General features: G+C 41.0%; 1 protein-coding gene across 1 annotated transcript in view; it reads left to right on the top strand.

Annotated features, from left to right (window-relative positions):
• The window catches only part of BRF1 (BRF1 RNA polymerase III transcription initiation factor subunit), a 359625-nt gene that overhangs the window by 14181 nt on the left and 319566 nt on the right, over nt 1–25878 (top strand). The window contains 1 exon segment of the mRNA XM_042446801.1: nt 1518–1595. Coding sequence (XP_042302735.1) covers nt 1518–1595 — 78 coding nt within the window.

The following is a 25878-nucleotide window of genomic DNA, read 5'->3' as shown; positions in this document are numbered from 1 at the left end:
ATTGCTACTGTTGAGGAATGATGGGAGTTGAAGCCAAGAAACATCTGGAAGGCCACATGTTGTCTTCTCACACAGGCTTCTCACAAGATAGTTACTAGAGAGGTGTCTTACACTACCTGCTTTTTTCTTTCTTTAACTTTGGAAGGAATGTGTGAATGCTGGGGAGCGTTGTTGATCTTATGATTTGAGATGCTTTGTTAATAAAGATCTTTTACGTATTGCATGCTTAACTTATTTAATTCACTGCTGAGAGAAATTGTGGCAGTGGCTACTGGCATTGGCTTTAAAGAGATTTGAAGGGCAAGTCTGTTGGCAGCCACTGGTTGTGATAGAATCTCCCATGTTGAGAGTTAGGATGCTGTTGAATGCCAAGGAAGGCCTATTATCTCACCCACTGCTTTTTGGTTTCTTAGAGGCAACTGCATGGGTATTTTGGGAAGCATGAAGCAAGGTTTATAAAGGCAGAAGCAGAGCAGGAGTGGGGGAGAAGGGAAAGAGTCGAATGAAAGAAGAGAGCATGTAGTGTGAGACACCTCTCTAGTAACTATCTTGTGAGAGGCCGGTTTAAAATCCCCAGTTGTTTAGGAGAGAGCATGAAGTCTGCCTTTAGGACCCTAGCAAGTATCTGTGAAAACAGTTATTGAAGTGCACATGTTACTGTGTATATGTAAGTATACATGTGTAATCTAATAACGATACCAAAAACAACAATGATAATGATAATAATAATATTTATTTCTTACCTGCCTCTCCCCATGGATCGAGCCAATGAACAACAGCAAATAAACAATATACAAAATCAGTTAAAACACATTCATTAAAACATGCAACAGTTTAAAAGGACAAATAAAACATACACATTCCAAAACAATCCACATTTAAAATTCATTATTTAAACTCACAATTTAAATTTAATCTGGATTAGCCTGCTGGAAGAGATTGGTCTTCAATGCTATTTTAAATTTGGGCAGTGTATTCAGTTGTTGAATCTCTTCCATAGTCTAGGGGTGGCTGAAGAAAAAGTCTTCTGGCTGACAGTTGCTAACTTAGTCCTGGATGACTCGAGCGAATGTCCACTAGAGGATCCAAGTGTATGTGGCAGATCACACAGGAAAAGGCAATCCCATAGGTAACCTGGATCCAAACTATGCTGGGCTTTAAAGGGCTATTGCTCTCCTTATATTGGAGTGGGCACTCTACTATCTTCCATCTTTCCGTGTCATGGTCTATGCTGTCTAGGGCTGTTAGAAATTATGGACTAACAAGATGAGGAGAACGCATTTTGCTCACTGTATGTGCTCATGTCTGGTAGAGCCACAGGAAGAGAAAGCTTCAACGCCATGATGAGTGTTAATGGATTCTTAATCAGCATAAGAGGAGCCTCTCTGTCTAGAGCCACCGAAGTTTGTTAGACTGAAAGGTTTGTTAGCCTAGAAGGGAGAAATTTCCAAGATTTATTGTAATGTTTCCATTAATCTGTTGTATTTGACAAGCTTTTTCTTTTTTCTTCTTTGTAGCTGCAGGGAAGACACAAACAGTTGGAGGATTTCATGTCAACTTGGGAAAGGAATCACGGGCACAGACTCTGCAAAACGGTAACTTGTAATAATTTATTTAAAACGTAAAAACAAGAATGAGATAGTCCTGCTGAATAATTCTATCCTAAAGCTGTCATTGGTTTATAGCTTATCTGCTACTGGTTTTTAGAGGGTGCTTTAGAAAGGAACAGACCTTGTTGGTAGATAGCTATTTTATGGTTACTTCTTGAAAGTCTCATCATATGGCAAGCTCATTTGAAAGAAATAAGTAGAGTGGTCCCTTCACATTCGCTGGGATTAGGGGTGAAGGACCCCCATGAATGTGGAAAAATGGCAAATAAAAAAACCACTATTCTTCTTACCTAAGAGAACACCTCTCTAGGAATCTCCAGATCCTCCAATGCACCTCTGTGGTCGACATCTGCCAGAGATTGATTATAGAATCATGCTGGAAGACCGACAAATGCCCAGAGAATTGTTTCTTTAGGAACTTCTAAGTTCTCCAGGACAGTGTGATGCGGCAGCTAAAAAGGCCAAAGTAATTTTAGGCTGCATCAATAAAAATATAGTGTCTAGATCAGGGGTAGGCAACCTGTGGCCCGCGGGCCGGATGTGGCCCGGCGAGGCCTTGGGACCGGCCCCAGCCTGGTCCTGCCGCTGATTGCCGCCGGGGCCTTTGGGGGGCAATTGTCTATAGAAGCCTCAGAAACATGCATTTATATTAACATTTTTTTAAAAATCAGCAAATTTTTTTGTGTGTCCTCCATTTTTTTAAAAAAAGTGTCTTCCATTTGAAAATTTTGTCCTACATTTGTCCTGGTTTATTTATATATTTAATTTTTTTTTAAAAAAATTAATTATTTATTTTTTGGCTTCGGCCCCCCAGTTGTCTGAGGGACAGCAACCTGGCCCCTGGCTCAAAAAGATTGCCTACCCCTGGTCTAGATCAAGAGAAGTAATACTGCCACTGTACTCTGCTTTGGTCAGGCCCCACCTGGAATATTGTGTCCAGTTCTGGGCACCACAATTCAAAAAGGACATTGAGAAACTGGAGCATGTCCAAAGGAGAGCGACTAAAATTGTGAAGGGTCTGGAAACCATGTCCTATGAGGAACGACTTAGGGAGCTGGGGATGTTTAGCCTGGAGAAAAGAAGGTTAAGAGGTGATATGATAGCCCTATTTAAATATTTGAAGGGATGTCATATTTAGGAGGGATGGAGGATGGAACTGTGTTGTTGTTGTTGCTGCCTTCCAACTATCCTAGCATCATTGCATTTTTTAATGATTCATTTTTCCTCATTATGTGGACAAAGTACAACAGCATCAGTTTAGTCATCCTGGCTCCAGGGATAGTTAAGGGTCAATCTGTACTAGAACCCATTTGTTTGTCTTCTTGCCCATCCATGGTATCCTCAATCCTCAAGATTTCCAGCACCACATCTCAAATGAGTTGATTTTCTTTCTGTTGGCTTATTTCACTGTCCAGCTCTTGGACCTGTACATCGTGATGATATAATTCTCTGAACAGTCTTTTGATTTCCCAAGGAATATCATGGATCAAGGGTATTAATATTACCCCCCCCCCCCAAATGAAACCTTTTTGCAAGAGTTGCTGCAGCCCACCCCCCACTCCATGCATTGTGACTGTTGTTCTTGGGCTTCGGTCTGAGTTCCTTTGTCTGCTCCATCTACCCGAAGATGATCATTCAAATTTTGTGTCATGAGTCTTTCCACTCTGCAGCTTTCAGTGGATTCTTCCACCAGGATAGGTAAATGCAACCCTTCTCCCAAGTCTGCTATCCCATTTCACTCCCCTATTTGGTTAGCTCTGTGTTTGAATGAGTTATCTGTGTGTGTGCTCTTTATATTTCTTCTAATAAAAGTAATATACTTTTACAGTCTCTTAACAGTTACTACTGGTATAGCTGGTGCTGGATCCTGCAGGTTATGTTACTCCCTCTTGCATCAGCAAGTTGTAGTTTTCCCAAACTAATTAAAGATACATTGGTGCTGTTAGTGAAGGCTCTACTAGCCCCTCACACATAGGGTATCAGTGGGGAATACAGTGATTTGGATTGTCCTCACTTTAGTGTTTAGAGTTATGTCTTTACACTGTATGATCCTGTCCATTTCTTTCATAGCTGCCCTTTCCATTCCTAGTCTTCGGATTTCTTGACTGCATTTTCTGTTATGATAAATATTTGAACCAAGATATGCTAACTCTTTAACTATTTCATTATCTAGGAATTCTTGTAGGTCTTTTGTGGTCGTTTTTTTTTTTAATGTTCAGCATTAATCCACCTGTGACACTTTCCTCCTTGCTCTTCTTCCATTATTCGTCTAGGTTTGTTTTTGCTAATAGTATTGTTTCATATGCATATCTTAGGGCTTAGGTTGTTAAACTTCCTTCCTCTGATCTTCACTCTTCTTGCCTCTGAGTTACAATATTTTCTGCTTCTCTGGCTTTGCTTTGCAAACGAAGATTCAAGAAGGACTCATCCTGTGCTATGTCCAAGCGCGGTGGTGACTAAAAAGGCCAATGTGGGATAAACAGGTCCAGTTGCAATTTTCTGCATACAGGTTGAATAAATAGGGTGATAGTATACAGCCTTGTCTGACCCTTTGCCAATTGGGAACCATTCTGTCTCTCTGTTTTCTGTTCTAACAGCAGCCTCTTGTCCTGATTAATACAGATTAATACAGATGATTACTCAAAATCTGGCAGTGTTTTTGTTTGGTTTTGGTTTTAGTTATTGTCCAAGTCGAAATGACATTTTTCACAATGAAGTACCATAGGGTGTTACTGCATGCAAAAGGAGGCGGAGAGGAACTGTCATAACTCATCAGAAAATAATTTTTTCAAGGGCCATAAAAGTGGAGAATGCTCTCTGAGACACCACTGCTGATATTCCTGAGATATATATATATAACAAAATCAGAAAAGTGGGAGATTTTCTCTGAGATACTGTTGGTAAGTCTCCTAGGATAGTGGGAACTGGGAGCAGGAAAATAGGATACCGGGTATTAGGTATGGATCTGGACAGAATTTTGTTCAGTTAAGCTGACCTTAAATAAAAACCTGGCAGTTTCAACTCACCAAGTGTGAATGGCTATTCCAGCATCTTTTGCTATGGGGTTTGTGATTGGTTTTTTTCATATGTTTCATGACCATGTTGGACTTGAAGGTGGTTGTGTTCAGGTGTGGCCTCCATCTTAGTTTGCATTTGAACATAAAGTTCAACAACTATAAGACACTGCTGTTGACCTCACAAAGACAAAAGACAATATTTATAGTAGGAAGCTTTATACTGGGATCCAGTCTTATGGGAGGATGTGAGGTGTGTGCCGTAAGTGCACTCAGATCTCCATTCTGCTGACTTTTATTTTGAATGCACTATGAAGCATAATTATTTTTAATGAACACTAGTCCATTTTCCTGTCATTGTTCCCTCTTTGTTTTAAGCTTTCTTTCATTGACCTGTTTATAAGTATCAGTCAATGCCCTTTGCAGCTTACAGACTAACTCAGGGTGTTGCCTCTTATTTTTCCTGATATAAAAATTGTTAATTTTCTTGTGATCCTTTCTCAGCTTGTATGATCAGTGCAGTCTATTTTTTTTTCTTTGCAGAAATTGTGTTCTGAATCTGGTACTTTCCTCTAATCTTAACAGGTCTGGGGCCCAGATCAGAATATTTTAAGATCTGCTTGGGAGCCTTGCAAATTAATCAGCATGGGGATCAGTGCAATGGGATAACTTCCTATGCTGGCACTATTCATCCATGGACAGTCACCTCCCAGTCTCTGGCACATTTCCAGGAAAGAAAGAAATCTAGCGAGAGGCACAGATAATGCAACTTGTGCTAGTTCTAGTTTACATGGGGTAAAAAGTGGCTCCACATCACATAGCTTGAAGGGCACTGTTCTGTTTTTGGTGAATGTTAGCTTTGGTGAGATCTGAGGGAGGCCTTTAGATGTTACTGTAATGGTGTGACAGCCCCAGATTGCCAATTCCACAGTTTTAGAGTGTATAAATAATTGCTCTGGTCACAGAAGAGCTGTTTGCGCAGGAGCAGATTCCACGCTGCTGGGATAATGTTGAAAAGGGTGCCTTTGTTTTGATGTCCGTTGCCGTGCACCCTCATCAAAGGCTTTTAGCTTGCCAGAAAGAATCCTTGAACCATTTCCCCTCCACTTCATCATCTGATAGTGAGGGAGGGGGGTATTGTATAATCCAAGAGACTATTAAATGGTAGTATTTGGATTTAAGTGGGTTTAGTCCCACTGAACAACTACAACAAAGAATAGAACAGAAATGTGTCCCAGATAGACTGTCTGAAAATAAAATGCATCACTAAACTGTTGTAGAAAGAAGCAGACTGCTTACAGAATTGTGTTCTTTTGTGGTTTAATCTGGGGCCGCCTTTTTTCAGTGTATGGCAGATATTCTCTTTCACTCTGCAGAGAGGAATGCAGCCTTTAATCTGTGCAATGAGCTTTCCTTTGGCTCTTTGCCATTCTGTCTCTGAGAAACTCCTTTCCAGCAATGTACAGAAGTGTGCTGGTGAATTCCCAGGTATTGAAAGAACTATCTGTATTTATGTGCCCAGTGATGGATTGGATGACATGCTTTTGGCTTCTGTGTATAAATGGGTTAGTGGGACATTACTTATTTCCCCCACCTTTGGGCCAAGTCAGCAATGATTGGAACGGTGGGAGTAAAAGCTGTGATTTTGTTTGTTACCTTTTTCTTTAGGTATTTGTTAGTTAATGAGAGCCAGCATGGTGTAGTCGTTGGAGCATTGGACTGTGCCTCTGGAGACCAGGGTTCGATTCCTACCTCAGCCATGGAAACCCACTGAGTGACCTTGGACAAGTCATACTCTCTTAGCCTCAGAGGAAAGCAAAAGCAAACTCTCTGAATGAATCTTGTCAATAAAACCCCGTGATGCATCTGCATTAGGGTAGCCTAATATTGGAAACGACTTGAAGGGGCATAACAACAACAACCACAACAATCTGTTATTTGCTTTAAGTCTCCCATCCCATGCACAAAATCCTGGGAATAAGCCCCCCAAATTAGTAGTTTTGACTATACCTGTGCTGGGTCGCTAAGAGTTGTATAACAGGGATAACTTATGCAAGGAGTCGGACAGTCCTAGGGTTGAGGGGCCACAGTAACCCACATTACCTTGGAAGTCTCTTACACTTCTTACACCTCTTACTGGACAACAAATTAGGGAAGGTGGTGAAGCAAAAAAATAAATTAAAAAAAATTGTGCCCCCATGGGCCACACGTTGTCCAACCCCTGCTTTAGACAAAGAATCTTTGCCTTCCTTCAGCTTTTTCAAACCAGGAATTGGTCTGACTTCTTTTTCAAGTCACTTCCTGTTTTGAAATAATGTTTGTAGAGGCTGAACAAGGGGCAAAATAGGAGGTGTGAGGAGATTGAGCTATGGGCCACAAAAATGGCCTGGGGGACTGCATGTAACCAGTGGACCACACTTTGTCTACCTTAAAGCAATGGCCTCTACTCTCTATGAGCCAGTGGTCATACTTGGAATTTTGAGAATGTGTCATGTGGTCCCTTTACAACAGCGGTTCTCAACCTTTGTTGGGCCGCTACCACCATTGGGGGGGAAAGTCCCGCCCATGGCCCCCCTGATAGGTTGGGAGGCCAGGAAGGGACGGGATTTTCGTCTGCATACAAACCCCAGCAGGCTTTGCAGCCGGAAGTCCCGCCCCTTCCTAGTCTCCCAACCAATTAGGGAGGCCACTATGGGAGAAGGGGCGGGACCTCCAGCCTCAAAGGCTTGCAGTCCCATCCCCTTCTCCCTGTGGTTGCCTGGCAGCCGCAGGGAGAAGAGGAAGAGGCAGCCCCGACTGTCCCTCCCCGTGGCTGTCTGGCAGCCATGGGAAGGGAGGGAAGGAGCAGGAGGACCCCCCTTTCCTTCCTCCCCATGGGTGCGTGCAGCCGTGGGAAGGAAGGGAAGGAGGAGGAGGCGGCCCCGCCCTCATCCCATTCTCCTTGTGAGTGCCTGTGCCAGGGCCAGCACTCACAAGGAGAAGGGAAAGAGGAGGGACCCTGCCCCCTCCCCTTTTCCCTGCGCAGTGCCTGCGCTAGTGCCGGCACCCGTGGAGAAAAGGGGAGGGGGAGGCGGGGGGATTCCCAGCCTGGCGACCCCCAGGTTGGGAACCCCTGCTTTACAAAGTGACGGCCATGAAGGGGAGCCATTTCAGAAACTAGCTGCCATGTTCAGTTACAAAACACTCATGTCATGGAAGGGCACACTAGTTTGACTAACTTGACAACTTACAAAAGGACCCAAATATGTAGTGGAGGTGGAGCTTGAGCCCCCAAACCCTCATTTGAATTGACCCATTCCTTTAAAGCTACTCTGAATCCACAGATCATTTTCTTGTTCAGGAGTAGCTTTCCAAACTTTCCTATCTCATGTACCCCTTGCTTGAAACATACCAGCTCTACATATACAGTATAATTTTTTTTAAAAAAATTCACCCTTCAAAGTCTGTGCACTTTACCCCCTTATGGGTTGTATCAGTTCTCTCTCTTGCAAACATATATAATAAAATAATAATAATAATAAAATTTATTTATGTTTCCCCGCCTCTCCCAGTGGATCGAAGTAAACACAAAGTGTTTACATAAAAATTCAATTAAAAGCAAGTAAAAACAATAAAATATACAACATCATACAGTAACAATAGCATCAACAAACAAGGCAGGGATCATACACAGACAGGGCAAGTCATTCATATCATATCCCCTCATCCATTCAGAGATGTACATTCCTGCACCCCATTTATCCACAACAAGAGCAGACACCTAGGATTCTTTTATCCTTTACTTCCCCGAAGAGGCATTCCTTCCCCCCAGCCCACCTGAGGCTGCCTTGCACTTCTACCCAGTTCATTTTATGAGTCCCTCAGGCACCTCCTAACAATACCTTAGACCTGCCAAGCTTTAACAAAGGCTTTTCCACTCTTTTTTTTACATGAGAAGTGACCAGTGGGGTGCCACAGGGTTCTGTCCTGGACCCAATGCTATTCAAAATATGGATACCCTAAATATAATGTGGGGTATGTCAGATATGCTAACAGCTTTCAAATTGTATATTATGTATGTAAAACTAGGAAACCATTCAGAATTCCTGGCAAATACTGTGTGTTTATGCTTTAAAGTTGCCTGTCAACTTATGGGGACGCCATTAATATCATAGGAATATTCAGAGGTGGTTTTGCTGGTTCCTTCCTCTGAAATATCAGCGCGGTACAGACTGCCCAAAAAGGACGGCCTGTCGGTGCCTGTTTTTTCACCAGAGGGAAACCTCAGCTACCAACTGGCAAGGCTTCCTGCTGGCAGAAAAAGAATCCGCAAAAAGTGGGTTCTTTTGAAGTCGCGGTGGCAGTGTAACGAGTGTGCCACTGGCGCACTTGTTACATAAGTGCCACGGGGTGCTGTGCAGACGCCGCACGGCACTTGCATAACAATGGCGGTGCCCATATAAACAGGGCACGTGAAAGGCCGGTATGTACCGGGCCATAGCCTACAACACACCTGGTATTCATTGGCAGTCTCTCATCCAAGTGCTAACCATAGCTGACCCTGCTTAGCTTTCAAGATCAGTCAGAATCTGGTGTGTTTGGGTATTTAGGCCACCCTGGCAAATATTACTTAACAAGAGATACACACATTCTGTGTCCAGTTAATTTTCACATTAAAGAATAGATCAGAAAATCTGACAGTGTCTTTTCTCCAACAGTCTTACTTAATCCTATTGGTACCAGTAGTAATTCTTAGGAAGTGCCCTACTTTCTCAACCTGTCATTTCACAACCTGTCGCGAGGAAAACTGCTTCCCAGTGCTAAAAGATTTTTCATCTCAAAGTGAAACTTTGAATATAACTGGCAGTGAAATTTTATATACTGATAATCAGCTTCCTTTATACTTTTTCTGATAGGTTTGTGCCAGATCAAACTTGTGACAGACAAGTCAAGGAGGGCCATCTAAGCTTTTGATATTAAATAGAGTAGAGCCTTGTTCAGGAGTCACTCTACCTTGGTAGAGTAGGATTATGTTAAAAAAAAAAAGGGAGGGGGGAGGGAGGGTAGATATGACCCCATAGGCTCAGATCTCTGTGTTACATCCATACTTGTCATCCTTGTTAACACAATTTCATCTCATCACCTGTTTCTATAGCCCAGGGGGGTTGGCAAAGTGTGCTCCACTGCTCTGCATATGGTTTTTGGACTTGTATGTAAAGCCCCTCAATGCCTGTAGATACCATTATTAAAAAAATCAGGCCAATTTGGGGGTAATTTTGTTTGTCTGAAAACTTAGTCAGCCCCCTTAAATTGCCCACACATATGTGGTTGTGTGTTTCACCACTCCCTCTGCAGTTATCCAGCCTGGCTGTAGTCCTCTGTGTTTTTGGAAATATAACATCTATAGCGAGGAGCCATTAATGTCTGAGTGGGATCCCCATGTGATTTAGAATTATTCAGAATCCCAGTTATGAAGAATCCATATTAACAATTTGAGCATTTTGCCTTTCAACACAAAATTTGCAGTGGAGGCCCAACATTCGATTCAGGATCAAAAGACATGCCACCTTGTTCTTTCTCTCCTTCACAGGATTCAAATCAATATACTATGGGGGTGAGGGTGGTAGTGTGGTAGTGACATGTGAGTATGAATAAGAAAAGAATATAAATCCAGATCCACTTTCCTGCACATACATTATACAGTACTGTGCTTCTGCAGGATAGAATGATCTAACAGAAACCAGATGTTTATTTTCTTCTTAGAAATTGGGTCCCATGATATTAGGTATTAGAATACCTTATTTTCTTTAGGTAAAGCTTTAGTTCACCCCCTTGTCATGCCAGTCAAGGAGAAACAGGTTTGATGTAAAAGGAATTAAGATTTAATCTCTATCATATATGTAATTTATAATTTAGCAGTTAATCCACCATAAATTACATTCCTCCCTTTCTTCGCCCACCTTTATGTAGGAGGATATCAAATTGTTTCAGCTTGTTTCTTTCTTAGCACATGCTTACTAACAATTTTAACTGATTTTTAAACCCATTCTACCAAGCTATTTTTACCTTGACATATTCTTCTTCAAATACAAGCATATATATTAATCTAAAAATAGGTACACATATCCAGCCATCCTTTGCATTATTTCCTCCTGCTTGTCTTCTGGGACACTTCAAAATTACCATTTGCAGGGGCTTTTATTATTCACATCCTTAATCCTGAGATTTGTTCTCTTGGGGGGGGGGGGATGTTGGATTTTAAAATTTCGTTAATCAGATGAAAGAACAAGTCGGACCAAGAAATCTTAGTATGAATTCCTCCATTTTCCATGATCTGTTGTGGAAGATGGATGCCAGGAGGTTTGTTGCAGTTCTGGCTGGGTCTTGGTAGTTTCTGCATGTGGCTACAGTTCACTAGTATCGTACATGCTAAATTTGTTGGCGCTTTCTCAAACAGAGATTGTTGTTGTTGTGCCTTCAAATCATTTCTGACTTCTGGCAACCTTATTATGGATTTTTCGTGGCAAGATTTGTTCAGAGGAGCCATTGCCTTTCCCTGAGGCTGAGAACATGTGACTTGTCCAAGGTTACCTAGTGGGTTTCATGGCCAAGTGGGGAATCGAACCCTGGTCTCCAGAGTCATAGTCTAACACTCAAACCACTACGCCATGAAGCAAAAATGATCAATAATAACTGGCACAGCCATAGCTTATTATTTTATTTATACAAATGAATGATCCCTGAAATAAAGCTATTCTTCAGCTATTCTCAAGGGCCTAGTTAGAGTGGCTCCTTTTTGCTGTTTTGAGAACTGTTAGTTTTTAGTGAAAGGACCTCGAAGGGGGATGTTGTACCGTTTAAACTGCTTTTAAAACATTTTAATTATATGTTTCAAAAGTTTTCTTAATAGTTTAATTTTATTTTAATGTTGATATTTTGTATTTTTAAACAGTGTTTTACTTACTTTAACATGTAAACCACCTTGAGTTCTGGTTTTGGGGAAAAAGAAGGGTAGAAAGAAAGTTAATAGACTAATAACAGTTCAACTAAACCAATTTTTGAATGTTTGTAAACAGCATTTTGAATTTGCTAACTACTGTACTTTTGGAACTGGGTTTGGTATTTCAAATACATTGGCCAAGATCCTGTTTAGCTGCTGCATCACATACATTTATGCCAGTATAAGGTTAGGGTTATGTAACACCGGAGTTGTACTGGATCACACTGTTAAACAATCAATTTTCCAGCAATGGAGGTGGAAACATCCTATATCATGGGTTGCTTCCATCACATTGCTCCGAATAGGCAGGAAAAACAGACTTGAAGTTTTAACGATGGTTGTTAGTGCACAGAGACATAGGAAACTGGTCTTTGTGCATAGAGATGAGGTGCCAGATCGAGTTTTGCAATGGGACTAACATGTGGTGAGGGGAATAGATGAATGTAGGGCACCCCCATGAGGATGGAGTCAGATAGTGTTGAAGTGCATGTAGTGTGTCAGGAAACCATTGTCTTTGTTCAGTCCATTGCTGAGGGACTGTAGTTTGTGGATGAATTCTAGTTTTGCTTTTGCTTTTCAAGCTACCTTTTGTTCAGTGACCGCTGTTCTGAGGTCTGGGATGGAATGTCCAGGGAGATTGAAATGTTCTGCCACTTCCCATTCCTAATGTCTGATTTATGTCCACTTAGCCTTTGGTGTAAGGACTGTCTGTGTGCCCATGTAGAGCGCTGAAGGGCATTGCTGACATTGTATAACATAGATCACATTGGAGGATGAGCACTGTGCTTAGGTAAACTCATTAGCTCTTTTGGTTTTTCCTACCATCTGTACGCCTACGACACCCAGTTGTATCTTTCCACCCCTGACCTTTCTCCAAGGCTTGAACAGCAAGTTCCGTCTTGTCTCACAGCTATCTCGCAGTGGATGCGTCATCGGTGTTTGAAGCTGAACATGTCCAAGACGGAGCTTCTTGTCTTTCCTCCTAAATCATGGGTAGGCAACCTTTTTGACCTGGGGGCCGGGTTGCTGTCCCTCAGACAACTTGGAGGGCCGAAGCCATTAAAATAATTAAAAAATTAATTAAATAAATTAAACCGGGACAAATGTAAGACAAAAATTTCAAATGGAGGACACTTTTTTAAATTAAAAAATGGAGGACATGCAAAAAAAGCTGCTGATTTTTAAAAAAATGTTAATATAAATGCATGTTTCTGAGGCTTCTATAGACAATTGCCCCCCCGCCCGCCTCTTGCCCCATTTGCTCCTCCTTGTCCCCCTTGCCCGCCTTTTGCCCCCACTTGCTCCTCTTTTCCCCCCTTGCTGGGCTTCCTCTTTCTCACCTCCGCCCTTTAATCTCTGTCCAGTATTCAGCTGCACGCATTATCACATCCGCCCACCGCTCTGACCACATCTCTCCTGTGTTGGCATCCCTTCACTGGCTCCCCCTCCCTTTCCGCATTCAGTATAAGCTCCTACTGTTGATGTTTAAAGCCCTCCATGGGCTGGCCCCTCCTTCCTTATCAGACCTTCTTTCTCCTCACCTTTCCACTCAGGCCCTCCGTTCTGGTAGTCAAGGTCTGCTGTCTCAGCCCAGGATTTCCTCTGTCCCATCTCGAATTCGCCCCTTTTCACTCACTGCCCCTCACTCGTGGAACCTTCTTCCCCCGCAAACAAGAGCCATCACTTCTTTAACCAGCTTCAAAATGGAGTTAAAGACCATCCTGTTCAGAGAAGCATTCCCAGGCATTGCATAATTGCCACTTGCTATTTGATGTTCCTTTGTTGCCTGTTTTATTGAATCATTTCCTGTATTTCTATGTCCTTCCTCCAGTCCATCTCCCCTGATCCAGGCCTCAGAGGATGAGAAGAACTGCTGGCCCTCATCCCCTTCCCCACGACCACTCCCTTCTCCTTTTGTGTCGTATCTTTTTAGATTGTAAGTCTTAGGGCAGGGAATCGTCCAATTAAAAAGATTGTATGTACAGCGCTGTGCAAATTTACAGCACTTTATAAATAAAGGATAATAATAATAATAATAATAATAATAATAATAATAATAATAATAATAATAATAGTAGTAGTAGTAGTGAAGGCCCACCTAATATTGTGGGTGATCCCATTATGCCTTCTAGGACTCTTAGATCCCTTTCAGATGTACTGTTGTTAAACCAGGTGTCTCCTGTCCTATATCTACATTTTGTTTTTTTCTGCCTACGTGAAGTACCTTGCATTTCTCCCTGGTGAAATGCATTTTGTTAGTTTTGGTCCAGCTTTCTAACCTGTTACAGTCATTCTGAGTTTTGATCTTGCCCTCTGGAGTATTACCTACTCTTGTTAAGCCAAAGGTACAATCCAAAGCTGTTCACTGGTGATGTGGGTGCAGTTGGACTGAGAAGACCTTGGAATGTAATGGGATAATTAAACTAGGTTTTGAAAAACACAGTGTGCTCTTTAGAGAGGTGTTGGAAAAAAAGAGACTGTTTATCATCTCATGCTTATTCTTCTTGGATCTGAAGTGTGGGGCCTGTTGTTCAAAGTGAGGAACCTCATTGCCATATGTCGCTAGGCTAATTGTTATATGAGGATAAAAGGCACGGTTAATGTTGCCGCTGTCGTCATCGCAGCTGCAACGGTGGATAGTGCTCATTCCTTGTATTATGCATGAAGGCAAAGCTAAGAGTCATAAAGAATTTTTTTTTAAAAGGCCCATTAAAGTGAAAGCTTTTTTCCCTATGGAGAATTAGATGTGCAGCCTCTGTGTTGGCAAATTTAGTGGTAAATGGGGTTTGGTTGAAACTGTATTTAAAAAACACAGTTAACAGCATTAGATCTCCTGGAGGGAGCTGGGTGTTGCACGTGCTCTTAAACTGCTGTCATGTGTAAAAAATGTTAACTCTCTATGTCCCTATTGTTGCTGTTTTTTTGGCAACTAGTTAGTAGAGCATCTGTTAGGATAGAAAAAGCTTCTGAATTCCACTCATCACTTCAAGGCATGGCTAATGAAAAGGTTATTGTCTTGTGTGGCTTTTGTATGCTGAATAGCACAGTGAGGTCATAGGATGTATATGCATAAATCAACATTGTATTGAAGCACTAGTCTTGGTAGCCAGAGGTGACAAGGAATTGCTGAAGATGAATGCATGCAATTCTAGTTAGGTGTGTGATGGAATGGGAGAGGAGGCCCACACTCCCAGCATGGAAACTAAATGAGCTGGCAGAAGAGGGATGGAGTTTGTCCACCCCTCCTTTGCCAGTCCCCAGCAGTTCAGAAACCTTATTTCAGGCAGGCAGGTTACACATGCGAGTTTATTTACAAGGCTGACCTGAATAGCTGGCAATCCAGTATGTTTCTAGGTATGGATATGCAATTATTCACCAGGATAATGCTAACAGACAATGACAGACAAATTCATTTTTATTTATTTATGTCTAGAACTGTTGCCTAATTAAGGAAATCTTAGTTGATAGATCGACTAAAACTTAAATGAGGAAATCTCATTAAACCTTCGAATTAAAAGCCTAGGAAGTAAAAATGCTGGCGGTGCTTTTTCACGGTCAGACGTAATTATGATGATGGGATTCTGTTATGATAGTTACATCTGATGATGCCATTACCCCAAAGCCTATTTTTTAGCCTAGAAGCTCCCCCGCCAAAGGGTTTCAGAGGTGCTGCAGATCATGGTGCTGAGAAAGGACACCTGTAAGGCTCTCCTGGTCATAGGGCATGTTAAAAACAGGCAGCTAGACAGACCCCTTGGTATTCTGTTGTATCTGCTTGTCTGAGAGGCTCCTTGCAATTGGGAGAGTGCTGCAGATGTCATTTCCAAAAGCTCTAGCCTGGAGCACCTCAGAAATACTTCGTTTGGGTGCTCCCAGGTTAGAAAAGTAGGTCCTTGCCTGATGAAGAAGCCAGTGGAGCCTTGGAAGCTTGCAACATATATATTGTGCATTTTGGTTGATCCAATAAAGGTGTCACTGTTTGGTGTTGTTTTTTTTTTATGTTACTGGATTTGCTGTATGTATCTATCTTTGAATGTTTCCTAGAGCAGACTTGTTGAATAGTGGGCTTTATATAAGTGTTGACTCACAGTTCAGCAGTTAAATAGGGTTTACTGTGGATAGGATGACCAAAAGGAATTAGCTGTGAGAGTTTATACTATGCCCGTAGTAGACCAGAGTACGTTATTTAAATTAATACATTTAAGTACAGTATCTGCTTGTTTCCTTCTGCTCTTCTGTTTTTTTAAAGGAATTTCTAGAGAGAGATGAAAGTTGGCAGAGGGCACCAGGCATCATATTTGCTTGCACATTTACCATGACAGGTCTAGATGTTTAACAGGGTTAATAAAATCAGTATTTAGCTTATGGCATCTATGATATCAAAGGATAACTTAAAGGCAGGACTGCTAATCTTCTACAGTTTCCTGAGTGTTCATCCAAAATGGTTTTTGGATGATCAAGAATCTCTTTTGCTTATGGCCAGAGGTGAAGGGGGTTTCCTGATTCTTGACTGAGAAGTAATGCTGCTGGTGGCATCTACAAAAGGCCTCCATTTTGAGAGTGGAAGAACATATGAAACTTGGGAAGAAAAGGGCATAGATGTCCATGGAAGGGCTTTGGAGCTGAAGACACTACCAGCCCCTGAACAATTTCTCTTTCTCTCTCGGGAAATGTTTGTCTTGTTTGTTATTTTGTATAACATTTTGAATCATTTATACCTTATACAGAAAAATATAAAATCTCCCAAAATGAGTTACAAAATAATAATAATAATAATAATAATAATAATAATAGTAGTAGTAGTAATTAAGGCAACAGTTTCAGTAAAGAGAAGCAATAATATTAAATCAATAAGGCTATTGTGTATACAGTGATCAGTGTAAAACTCTTAAATGAATTAAGAGTGATCCAGTATGAAATAATTTTAGCAGCTGGACGGGATAAAAAATCATTTTCAGTTTTTAAAATACCATTTTCTTCATTCTTTACAGTTCATTTCACAAAAATTCCTCTGATAATAAAAATGTTTTCAACCTGAAGTTTAAATGATAACAGAGTAGCCATCTGTTGAATCTCCCCGGGGAACGAGATTCTGAACCATCCTCTCCCATTTTTAAATTTCTGAACATTCTCCCCTCATTACTCCTTGGCTATCTCTGAGCTTACCGTTGAAATCTGAAAGTAACTTCCTTGCAATGCTATATATAATTTCTAAGGATACCAAATTAGGATGCCCCATGTAAGAACTAGAAGCATAGCCCGAAAAACCCACAAAAAATATATATGCAGTTTTCTTAAGTGTACCTTGTTTTTGCTGCTTCTTGAACTTTACTATTGCACTGCTAAAATGAATTTAAAGGTCCATGACTGAATAGAAAGATGTGGAAAGCTGCCTTGAGCTGTATCAGACCACTGGGCCTGTTAATCCACTGTCGGCTACATTCACTGGCACTATCTTTTCAGCTTCTCCTTGTTAACTTCTGTCAATCTGACGTAGGGTGACTCTATGAATGAAAGACCTCCAACATCCCCAGTCTTCAACTGCTCTGCTCAGTTCTTGCAAACTCAAGGCCACAATGGCTTCCTTGATTAAATCATTCCACCTCCCTCTTTTTGTACTGCCTTCCACTTTACCTAGCATTTTCAGGTGAGTGACAGTATCTCATGATGCATATTAAAGTACGACAGCCTCAATTTAGTTATCTTAGGCGCTTAAGATGTGCAAAAGGGGTGTGCTAGGGTTAGGAAGGGGCGTATTAGGGTTGAGAAGGGGCGTCCCTTCTGGACGCCCCTCAACCCTAGTACGGACCAAGTCCGTACAAAATGGCAGCGCCCGTCCAAACAGGGGGCGCCATTTTGACGTCACAGACACGTAGCGTCTGGATGTTGCGCGGCGTAAGTGACACTGCGAGTGCACAACTAGCGCCTCGCGGCACCACTTCCGGGGTGCAGAAAGAAGCGCCATTTCGGCGCTTCTTTCTTGCTGTGTCCGGGAACCGTGCCGTTTGGCCGCTGCGGTTCCTGGATGCAGCAACCGGCGGCGGTGGCAGACCGCCGCTTTTAGGTGGTCTGTAACGGGCCTTAGTTCTGCGGCACAGCTTGAGAAAGTTAATTTTTTGGTCTAAAGCTACCAGAATCCCCTAGCCAGAATGCTGATGGTAAAAATCTGAAGCCCCCAAAAGTAATGTTTCTAAGTTCTGTCCAGAATCTTTCCAGAGTTACTCTAAAATATCAAAGCTTGAAACTGGGACATTTTTAATGCATTTGTTATTGTTGTTAATTGACTTCGCATCAATGTTGACTCATGGCAACCCTGTGGATGAGAAATCTTCAAGCCCCCCTGTCCTCCACTGGTCTGGTTAGGTCCTGTAAATTCATACTTGTGACCTCCTTAATTGAGTCTATCCATCTGGTGTGTGGTCTTCCTCCTTTTCTACTTTCCTCCACCTTTTCTAGCCTCCCACCCAATGAGGTGTGCCTTCTCATGATATGGCCAATATGCGGCAGTGTCCGCTTACTCATCTTGACCTCCAGGGAGATTTCCAGCTTGATCTGTTTTAGGACCCATTTGTTTGTCTTTTGGGCCATCCATGGTATCCTCAGCACTTTTCTCCAGCATCACATTTCAAATGAATTGATTTTCTTCTTATCTGCTTTCCCCACTGTCCTGCTCTTGCATCCATACACAGTAATGGGGAATACGGTGGCTTATACAGTTCTGACTTTCATGCTCAGTTGTATATCTTTACTCTTTAGGATCGTTTCTAGTTCTTTCATAGCTGCCCTACCCATTCCTAGTCTTCTGATTTCTCAACTGCAGTCCCCATTCTGATCAATGTTTGATGTAAGATACATCATCTAGGTTGATTTTGTGTAGGCCCTCCATGGCTATTATTTTTGTTTTCTTTATGTTCAGCAGTAAATCTGCCTTTGCACTTTCTTCCTTGGTCTTAGTAGTTGTTCAAGGTCTGTGATGTTTTCTGGTAGTAATATGGTGTCATCTGCATATCTTAGATTATTGATGTTCCTTCCTCCTAGCTTCACTCTTCCTTCTTCTGTATCCAAATCTGCTCTTTGTATGATATTTTCTGTCTACAAGTTGAACAGATAGGGTGAAAGGATGACCCCTTTGCCTGACCCCTTTGCCAATTGGGAACCATTCTGTTTCTCCATATTTTGTTCTATGTACAGATTCCTCATCAGGGTTATCAGATGTGGTAGTATTCCCATGTCTTTAAGAGTATTCCATAGCCTAGTTTTCATTTTATCACTAAGCTAAAACCTTCCCTAAATGAGTGTGTGCTTATTTTGGGGTGAGATTGTTCTGCTGAGCTGCTATAAGATGAACAGCAATGTGTATGAAGTGTACCCTTGGTGGTAGGGGAGCTTCATTTGTGTACAATAGCTCCCATTTTGGAAGAGCTACTAGGATATTACTAGCAGAAAACATCACATAACAAATGCATGAAAAATGTTAAAGAGAAAGGCAAGATAAATGCAATAGATCACTCAAAGACAAGGTGCCTATGACTGGTTGCTGCTAATGTCAAAAGTGCACTATCATGTAGACTGCTTTCACTAACAACTACATTGTAGTTCTTTATTATTAACCTTTATTTATGAAGCGCTGTAAATTTACACAGCGCTGTACATGCAATCTTTTTAGTTAGATGGTTCCCTGCCCTCGAGCTTACAATCTAAAAAGACATGACACAGAAGGAGAAGGAGGGTGCCTTTTGTTAACCACTGTGTAGGGGTGAAGTTGTATGTGTTCTTGTGGGGAGAAGAACATTGCAATTTCTCCCTTCAACTTGTTTTATGGACATGACCATTATTTTGCCAGTGGTTTCAACTGTGTTTTTGAAGAAGAGACCATTGTAAACTTTTTGGGGGAGGGGACTAGTTGTAGTGTTGTCTCCCATGTCAGTTGAACTTTCCCTGTTTCATTATGTTGGCAGACTACAAAAGAAAATAACACATTTCACCAACATATTCCTGGAAGGATTCTTGTAATTCCTAGCTGGAATGAACTGTTTCAAGATATATGAACATATGTGAGAAATGGAGAAAGAGATCACAGCCGCACCACATGCACCTTTCCCATTTAGAGGGAAAGAAAGTGTTTTGTTTTCTGTTCCTTTGGCTTGAGTTCACACAAGTGAGAAGATTTGTAGAAACATTCTGTTTGTTGATAGTTCCAGAGATGGGTTGATTCAAGTTCCAGTTGAACTTGGTGCTGTCTAATGCAAGCCTTTTCTCTTGAGCTTGTGTTGTGAATATACAGGAGAAAATGACTAGGGAACAAAATCTGTTTTTTATTCTTTGAGAGAGCTTTCTAAAAACAAAGCACAGATGCTGTATGCTCCTTCTTTAAATATCTACCCCTGCAGGCCCACAAAGTACATATAGGCTTTCTTCTTCTTCTTTAAAAAAAAAAAGCTTTTATGTTGTTCTATAACTTTTGGTGGATTTCTCTCTTGTCAAAATTTTGAAGGCTGTTCTTCCTCCCACATAAATATGTGTTCTATATAATTCCAAAAATATTAACCAGCATTTACATTGCTTCTTAATAAGTAGAAAGTGTGGAATTTGGCCAATATTATTTTACTTTTCTGTCTAAGCAAATGTTTTCAGAATAGTACTAGTTCTCAATAATAAGTTGCATGGTATCTTAAAGACTAAGACCTAAATCCTCATACTTTTCCTGACTAGAGTTAGAATCACTGAATGAATGGGGTTTAGCTGTGGGTTGATTCCTCAGTCAGTAAGTGATGGACTTGGTTTATTCTAGTTGGGAATAACCCAGTATAATGTTTTAAATGACAGATGTTTTCACAAAGACTCTGGGAGACCATAGTTTGAATCCTCATTGAGCCATGCAAACCCACTGGGTGAATTTGGGTAAGTTCTACTTTCTCAGAAGAAGGCAGTGACAAATCCCTTCTGAACAGATCTCTGTGATGGGATCACTATGTTGGAGTCAACTGGAAGGAACACAACAACAACAATAACGACGGTTGATTCTCAGCTGCAATTTTTCCAAAGTGAATCAGAAAAACTCTGTATCTCTGGATTTCAGAAAAGTATATTGGAGTTGGTTTAGAACGATCAGAATTCCTGATGAAACTAGATTTGTGACATGAAAGAACCTTTATTTAGGACCCTCAGAATGATGATTCACCCCCCCCCCCCCCCAGCATCTGTGACAATAATTCTACAGAATTATGGTATGGGCCCCACATGGCTTGGGCCCAAGTTACTTGAAGGAACGCTTCTCCCTACACAATCCGCTCCGCACTCTCAGAACATCAGGGAAGAATTCATTGGAACACCACAAAACCAGGTTAACAACAACTTCCCTTAGATTGTTTACCGCCGCAGCCCCCAAATTGTGAAACAGCTTACCGGAGGAGATCCGTCTTATTACCACCTTAGATATCTTTAAGAAGGCACTTAAGACGGATCTCTTCTGGTGAGCCTACCCACCTGACCTTTTATAGGATTTGGGAGATAAAAGACTCCACTTCCAAGTATGACTGTATGTTTTTAGATATCCAGGCACTGACCTAGCTATTTTATGGAATTAACAGTAATATTAATATGCTATTGTTTATATTTCTTTTTATTACTTTTATATATGTATCGTATCATTTTTATTGATGTAATCCCACCTCGATCCGCAGGGAGAGGTGAGAAATATAAATAAAATTTATTATTATTATTTATTATTAAAAGCAGATACATATTTTTTTTCATAATGCCCGGTGAAAAATCTAAAATCTGGCAAGATACATAGCTTCTTTATTCAATTTGCTTGAGCTTAACCTTCCACAAGTCCCCAAACGTTTATGCAAACAAACTGAATAATATTCTGTGCTCAAATGTGGGCGGCTGTGATGGATAGAGAAATCTGCTTGTTCCATTTACAGAACACTGTAGAACTTCCAACTGTTTCCAAATACATCATTTGATTTTAAGACTTCTTGTGAGTAAGCTTCACTAAATCCTCCCTTCTTCCCTCTCCCCTCTCTCTATAAAACTTCTGAGCAGATATGCATAGATTCAGTTCATAAACTATTTGTTTTACAAGACTTTCCTTCTTCCAGCTGAAATGCAACTTTTTCTCATTTAATTAGTGCAAAAAGATCTTACAAAGAACTTGTGCCATTTAATCTGCTAGTCTGAAGCAGAAACCTCATCAAAAAGGAGAGTATCAAGCCTATATGATTCATTTCCTCCCTTCTCACTTCTTTTCTCATCTCCTTCCTTTTTTATTCTTTATTTGTACTTAGTCCTTTGCAGTTAGGAAAGGCACATTGTGATCTAGCATTTATCAGAGACTTGAAAGGGTTTCAGACCTTTGCTCTGAAGGAGGATGAATCTGAATCTCAAAGGGAGGAGTGAGCTTCACCCCTCATTTCTCCAGTCTTGTTTGTTCCTGAAATCCTTGATTGATCCAGTGGATTAGAATAGATAAGATAACTGAAGAAGATATTCCAGATTTGATAGTTGTATTCTGGCGGGATGCAAAATGTTAGTTTTGTGAGAATGAGCAAACCTCTCTCAAGCCTCATATGCTCCACCTTTCCTTCCAGGAGGAGTTCAAACATATCTGCTTCTGTTTTAACCGTGGCTTTATTTGTTATCTGCACTCTAAGCTGTGGTATATTTTAAGAACGGCTAGTAAAAACTAGTCACTTTCTTTTGTTTCTGATAGCCATAGTTAAAATTCACCCCAGTTTCTTAGGATTTGGAATCATTAGATTTATACTTTGAACAATTCCATTTATCCAGACATTCCCAGCCTTGGGGATCTTCTGTGCTGGAGCAAAGGGGAAGAAAAATACATAAATATATGTTGTTGCTGTTGTTGTTTGTCTTCAAGTCATTTCTGGGTTTTTTTGTTTTGTTTTGCAGGATTGGTTTGGTGAGGGATTTGCCTTTGCTTCCCACTGAGATTGAGAGAGTGTGACTTGCCCAGTGGGTTTCCATGGCTGAGTGGGGATTTGGATCTTGGTCTTTCAGCATCCTAGTTCAATGCTACACCACACCACCACACTGGGCCTTACACAAAGAGATTGCAATTGAAATGGAGATGAACTAGGAAGACATGAAAAGTGTAATTTCACCCCCACCCCACCCTACCCCAGTAAAAGTTTCCCATCTCCTCCTCATGATTACAGCAGAGTGAAGAGAATGTAACCTGGCTGAGCATATGGTGGGTGAGAGGTAAGGCCAGGTTTTCTGCAGTGCCATATCTTGTGAAAAGGCCTAAAGGCAACAGATCCTTGCTGATCTTTGAAGCTAAGCAGGGTTAATCCTAGTTAGTTCTTGGATGAGAGATTGCCAGTGAATACCATGTGCTATACACTATATTTCAGAGAAAAGAACTGGCAAAACCATCACTCAGTATTCCTTGCATAAGAAAGCCCTATGAAATTCATGGAGTCATAAGTCAACAGGTGACTTGGAAGCGCACATACAGAAACACATCATGGAAATTTGATCTGATCATTACAACAGTTCATAGTAGCAGAGTTGAAAAACCTTGTGTATTGCTTATCCAGTTATCAGAGCAGAGGAGAGTCTTCACCATAACAACCCAGAAAATGGATTTCTTGTAGCCTAATACATGATGGTTTGGGTTTACATATCAATGCCTTAAACACATTTTCAACCTGAACAACTTTTAATCATTCCTTGAGTAGTCCACACCCATCTCCTACCTTGTAGTTGAATTACATGGATACTCTGCTGGCTTCTCTTTAGGTTTGGGCCAGGGGTCCTCTGCAAGCTGTCACTATTTTTGAAACTCTGTGCTGAGGGAAAAGAGGTTAAAGGTGTCCCACAGTAGGAAAAAAAAGGTAGGCAAGATGGTGGCTTGATCATTGTTTCTTGCTCTCCTTTCTTTCATTTCTCCAGTGCAAATTGCCACCTTTTGAACCTGTTTTGCCTGGAAACAACAACTGCTGATGTATTTGTGCGTGCCATATATTTGAGTCTTTAGATGTAAATGCTTTCAGACATTGGAAGACTGACACTTCTGAAGAGGGGTTGCTGTCTTGGGATGGGTTCGAGGTTATTGAAATGATTCTTTTGTTCAGAGGTACATGTTCTTCTTTTGGAGTTGAACACATTTTTTGATGAAGAATGTTCAATTTCTCATAACATTTCCTGCTTCAAGAATCTTTTGTGTTGGAACAAAGAGAAGAACAAGACATGATGGGGCTGCTCTTTAAAAGAAGATTAAGGAGTACAGAATACAACAAAGCAGTGGGCTAATTATAGTCAAATTGGTTGACTTCCTTGAGAAGCTGCACAGTACTCATGAAACTTATGTGCTTCTTTCATGAGCCAGAATAAGTGAGGAGTGGGAAGAAGTTTCACAATTAAATCATTCAGGTCCTTATTAGTGCAAGCTACAGAGCTGTGGCACTGGTTGTGTGTTGCATAAAATCATTTACAGTGTAAGGAAACATGAGTCATATGAACAGTGGTCCCACCTACAGTATCTCTCTAGAGTCAGATTCTCGTCACACAAAAATTGGGAGACTACATGGGATTAGGGGTGAAGTACCCCTGTGAATGTGGAAGAGCCGGAAATGAAAAAAAAAATCATTCTTTTTACCTGAGAGAACCCCTCTCGAGGAATCTTCAGGTCCTCCACAGCATCTCTACGGTCAACATCTTCTAGAAGTTGATCAAAGAATCATGCTGGAGGGCCTATAAATGCCTAGAAAAGTGTTTTCTCTTGGAACTTACGTTCTCCAGCACAATTCTACAGTCAACGTGTGACAGAGGTGTGCTGGAGGACCTAGAGATCCCCAGAGAGAACATATTAATCAAAACCGCAAAGAAAAACCTACTTTTCCGGTAGGCTATTCCGCAATTTTGAAGCGGCAGAGTAGAAAGTCCTCTGAGAAGTAGCAGCCAATCTTTTTGTGTATGTGTGTGGCTGCAATAAATTCCTCCCAGAGGATCTGATTGTGCCAGGTGGAGTGTATGGAAAGAGGTGTTCCTGCAAGTAAACTGGACCCAAGCCATGTAGGGCTTTAAAGGTAATAACCAATAGCTTGCACTGCGCCCAGAAGCTAATTGGCAGCAAGTGTAAAGTTTTTAAAACAGGTGTTATATGGTCGAACCTGGATTTTCCAGCAACCAGTCTGGCCTCCATATTTTGAACTAATTTGAGCCTCTGAACTTGGCACAAGAGTAGCCCCATGTAGAACATAAAGATCTTGGAAGGGGGGCTTATGATTCCACCATGACTCTCAGTAGCTGCCATTTTGTTTACTTTAGGGCCAGTACAGTTGCCCCTCCACATTCACGGGTTTGACATTTGTGGTTTTGGTTATTCGTGAATGTTAACCCCGAGCTCATCCCACCCTGGAAAAGCTTGAGAGACATGTCTCCAAAGTCTTGCCAGGGTGGGAGGGGCCAGAGGAAGGGAGTGCTCCATTCCCCAAGCCCCTCTTACCCCAGAAATGGCTGTTGCGGGGTGGGGGGTTATTTATTTATTTGCTGTTTTTTCTCATTCGCAGTGGTCTTGTTCTCCTAACCCCTGTGAATGTGGAGGGCCGACTGTATTTTGGAAATAAGGTTCTTGTTAGTAACCTGGTGACTTCTAGATATGCCATCAGCCAGCGCAGCACAGAAGATCTTAACTAATAGAATCATAGTGTTTGAAGAGGCCACAGGATGCAGCAGGACTCTTATGTTTCAGAAATTATTTAACCTGTGAATCTTTAGACCTTTCACTCATTGATATCCTTTAAGCCTTAGTTAAAATTATTTATTTGATTTTTACTTTGCCGTTCTCTCAAAATCGAGACTCAAGATAGCAAAATAAACTTTAACTTTATTTTTTCAATTAAAAACATTGTTCAACTCATTTACATGTTCCTTGTGCTCATTGAATAACTTATATAATTAATAATACAGTCATTCCAATCAATTTACAAAATACAGAAACTAAACGTTTAAAAACTTCCCATTGATTGTTTGTGTCTTGTACCTTGATTGGTTGTTCTAATGAATTCTGTATATTCTGTCTTTCTTTTTCAGTTTCACTCTACTAGTCTTCATTCATTCTTTGTACAGGGTACCATAACCATATTATCTAGATCATTAAATTGACAAAAAAGATTAAAATAAAAATAACCTTTGAAATGAAGTCTTGTATTACCTATATTACTTTAAAGTGTCATTTCTTGCTTTACATGCCATCTATTATACACCATATACAGCATATACAAATTTATGAAGAGCTTTCACC

This window comes from Sceloporus undulatus, chromosome 1, assembly GCF_019175285.1.
Source record: "Sceloporus undulatus isolate JIND9_A2432 ecotype Alabama chromosome 1, SceUnd_v1.1, whole genome shotgun sequence".
NCBI classification, from domain to species: Eukaryota; Metazoa; Chordata; class Lepidosauria; order Squamata; family Phrynosomatidae; genus Sceloporus; species Sceloporus undulatus.
The sequence above is the reverse complement of the archived record's forward strand: the minus strand, read 5'-3'. Positions and strand labels throughout refer to the sequence as shown.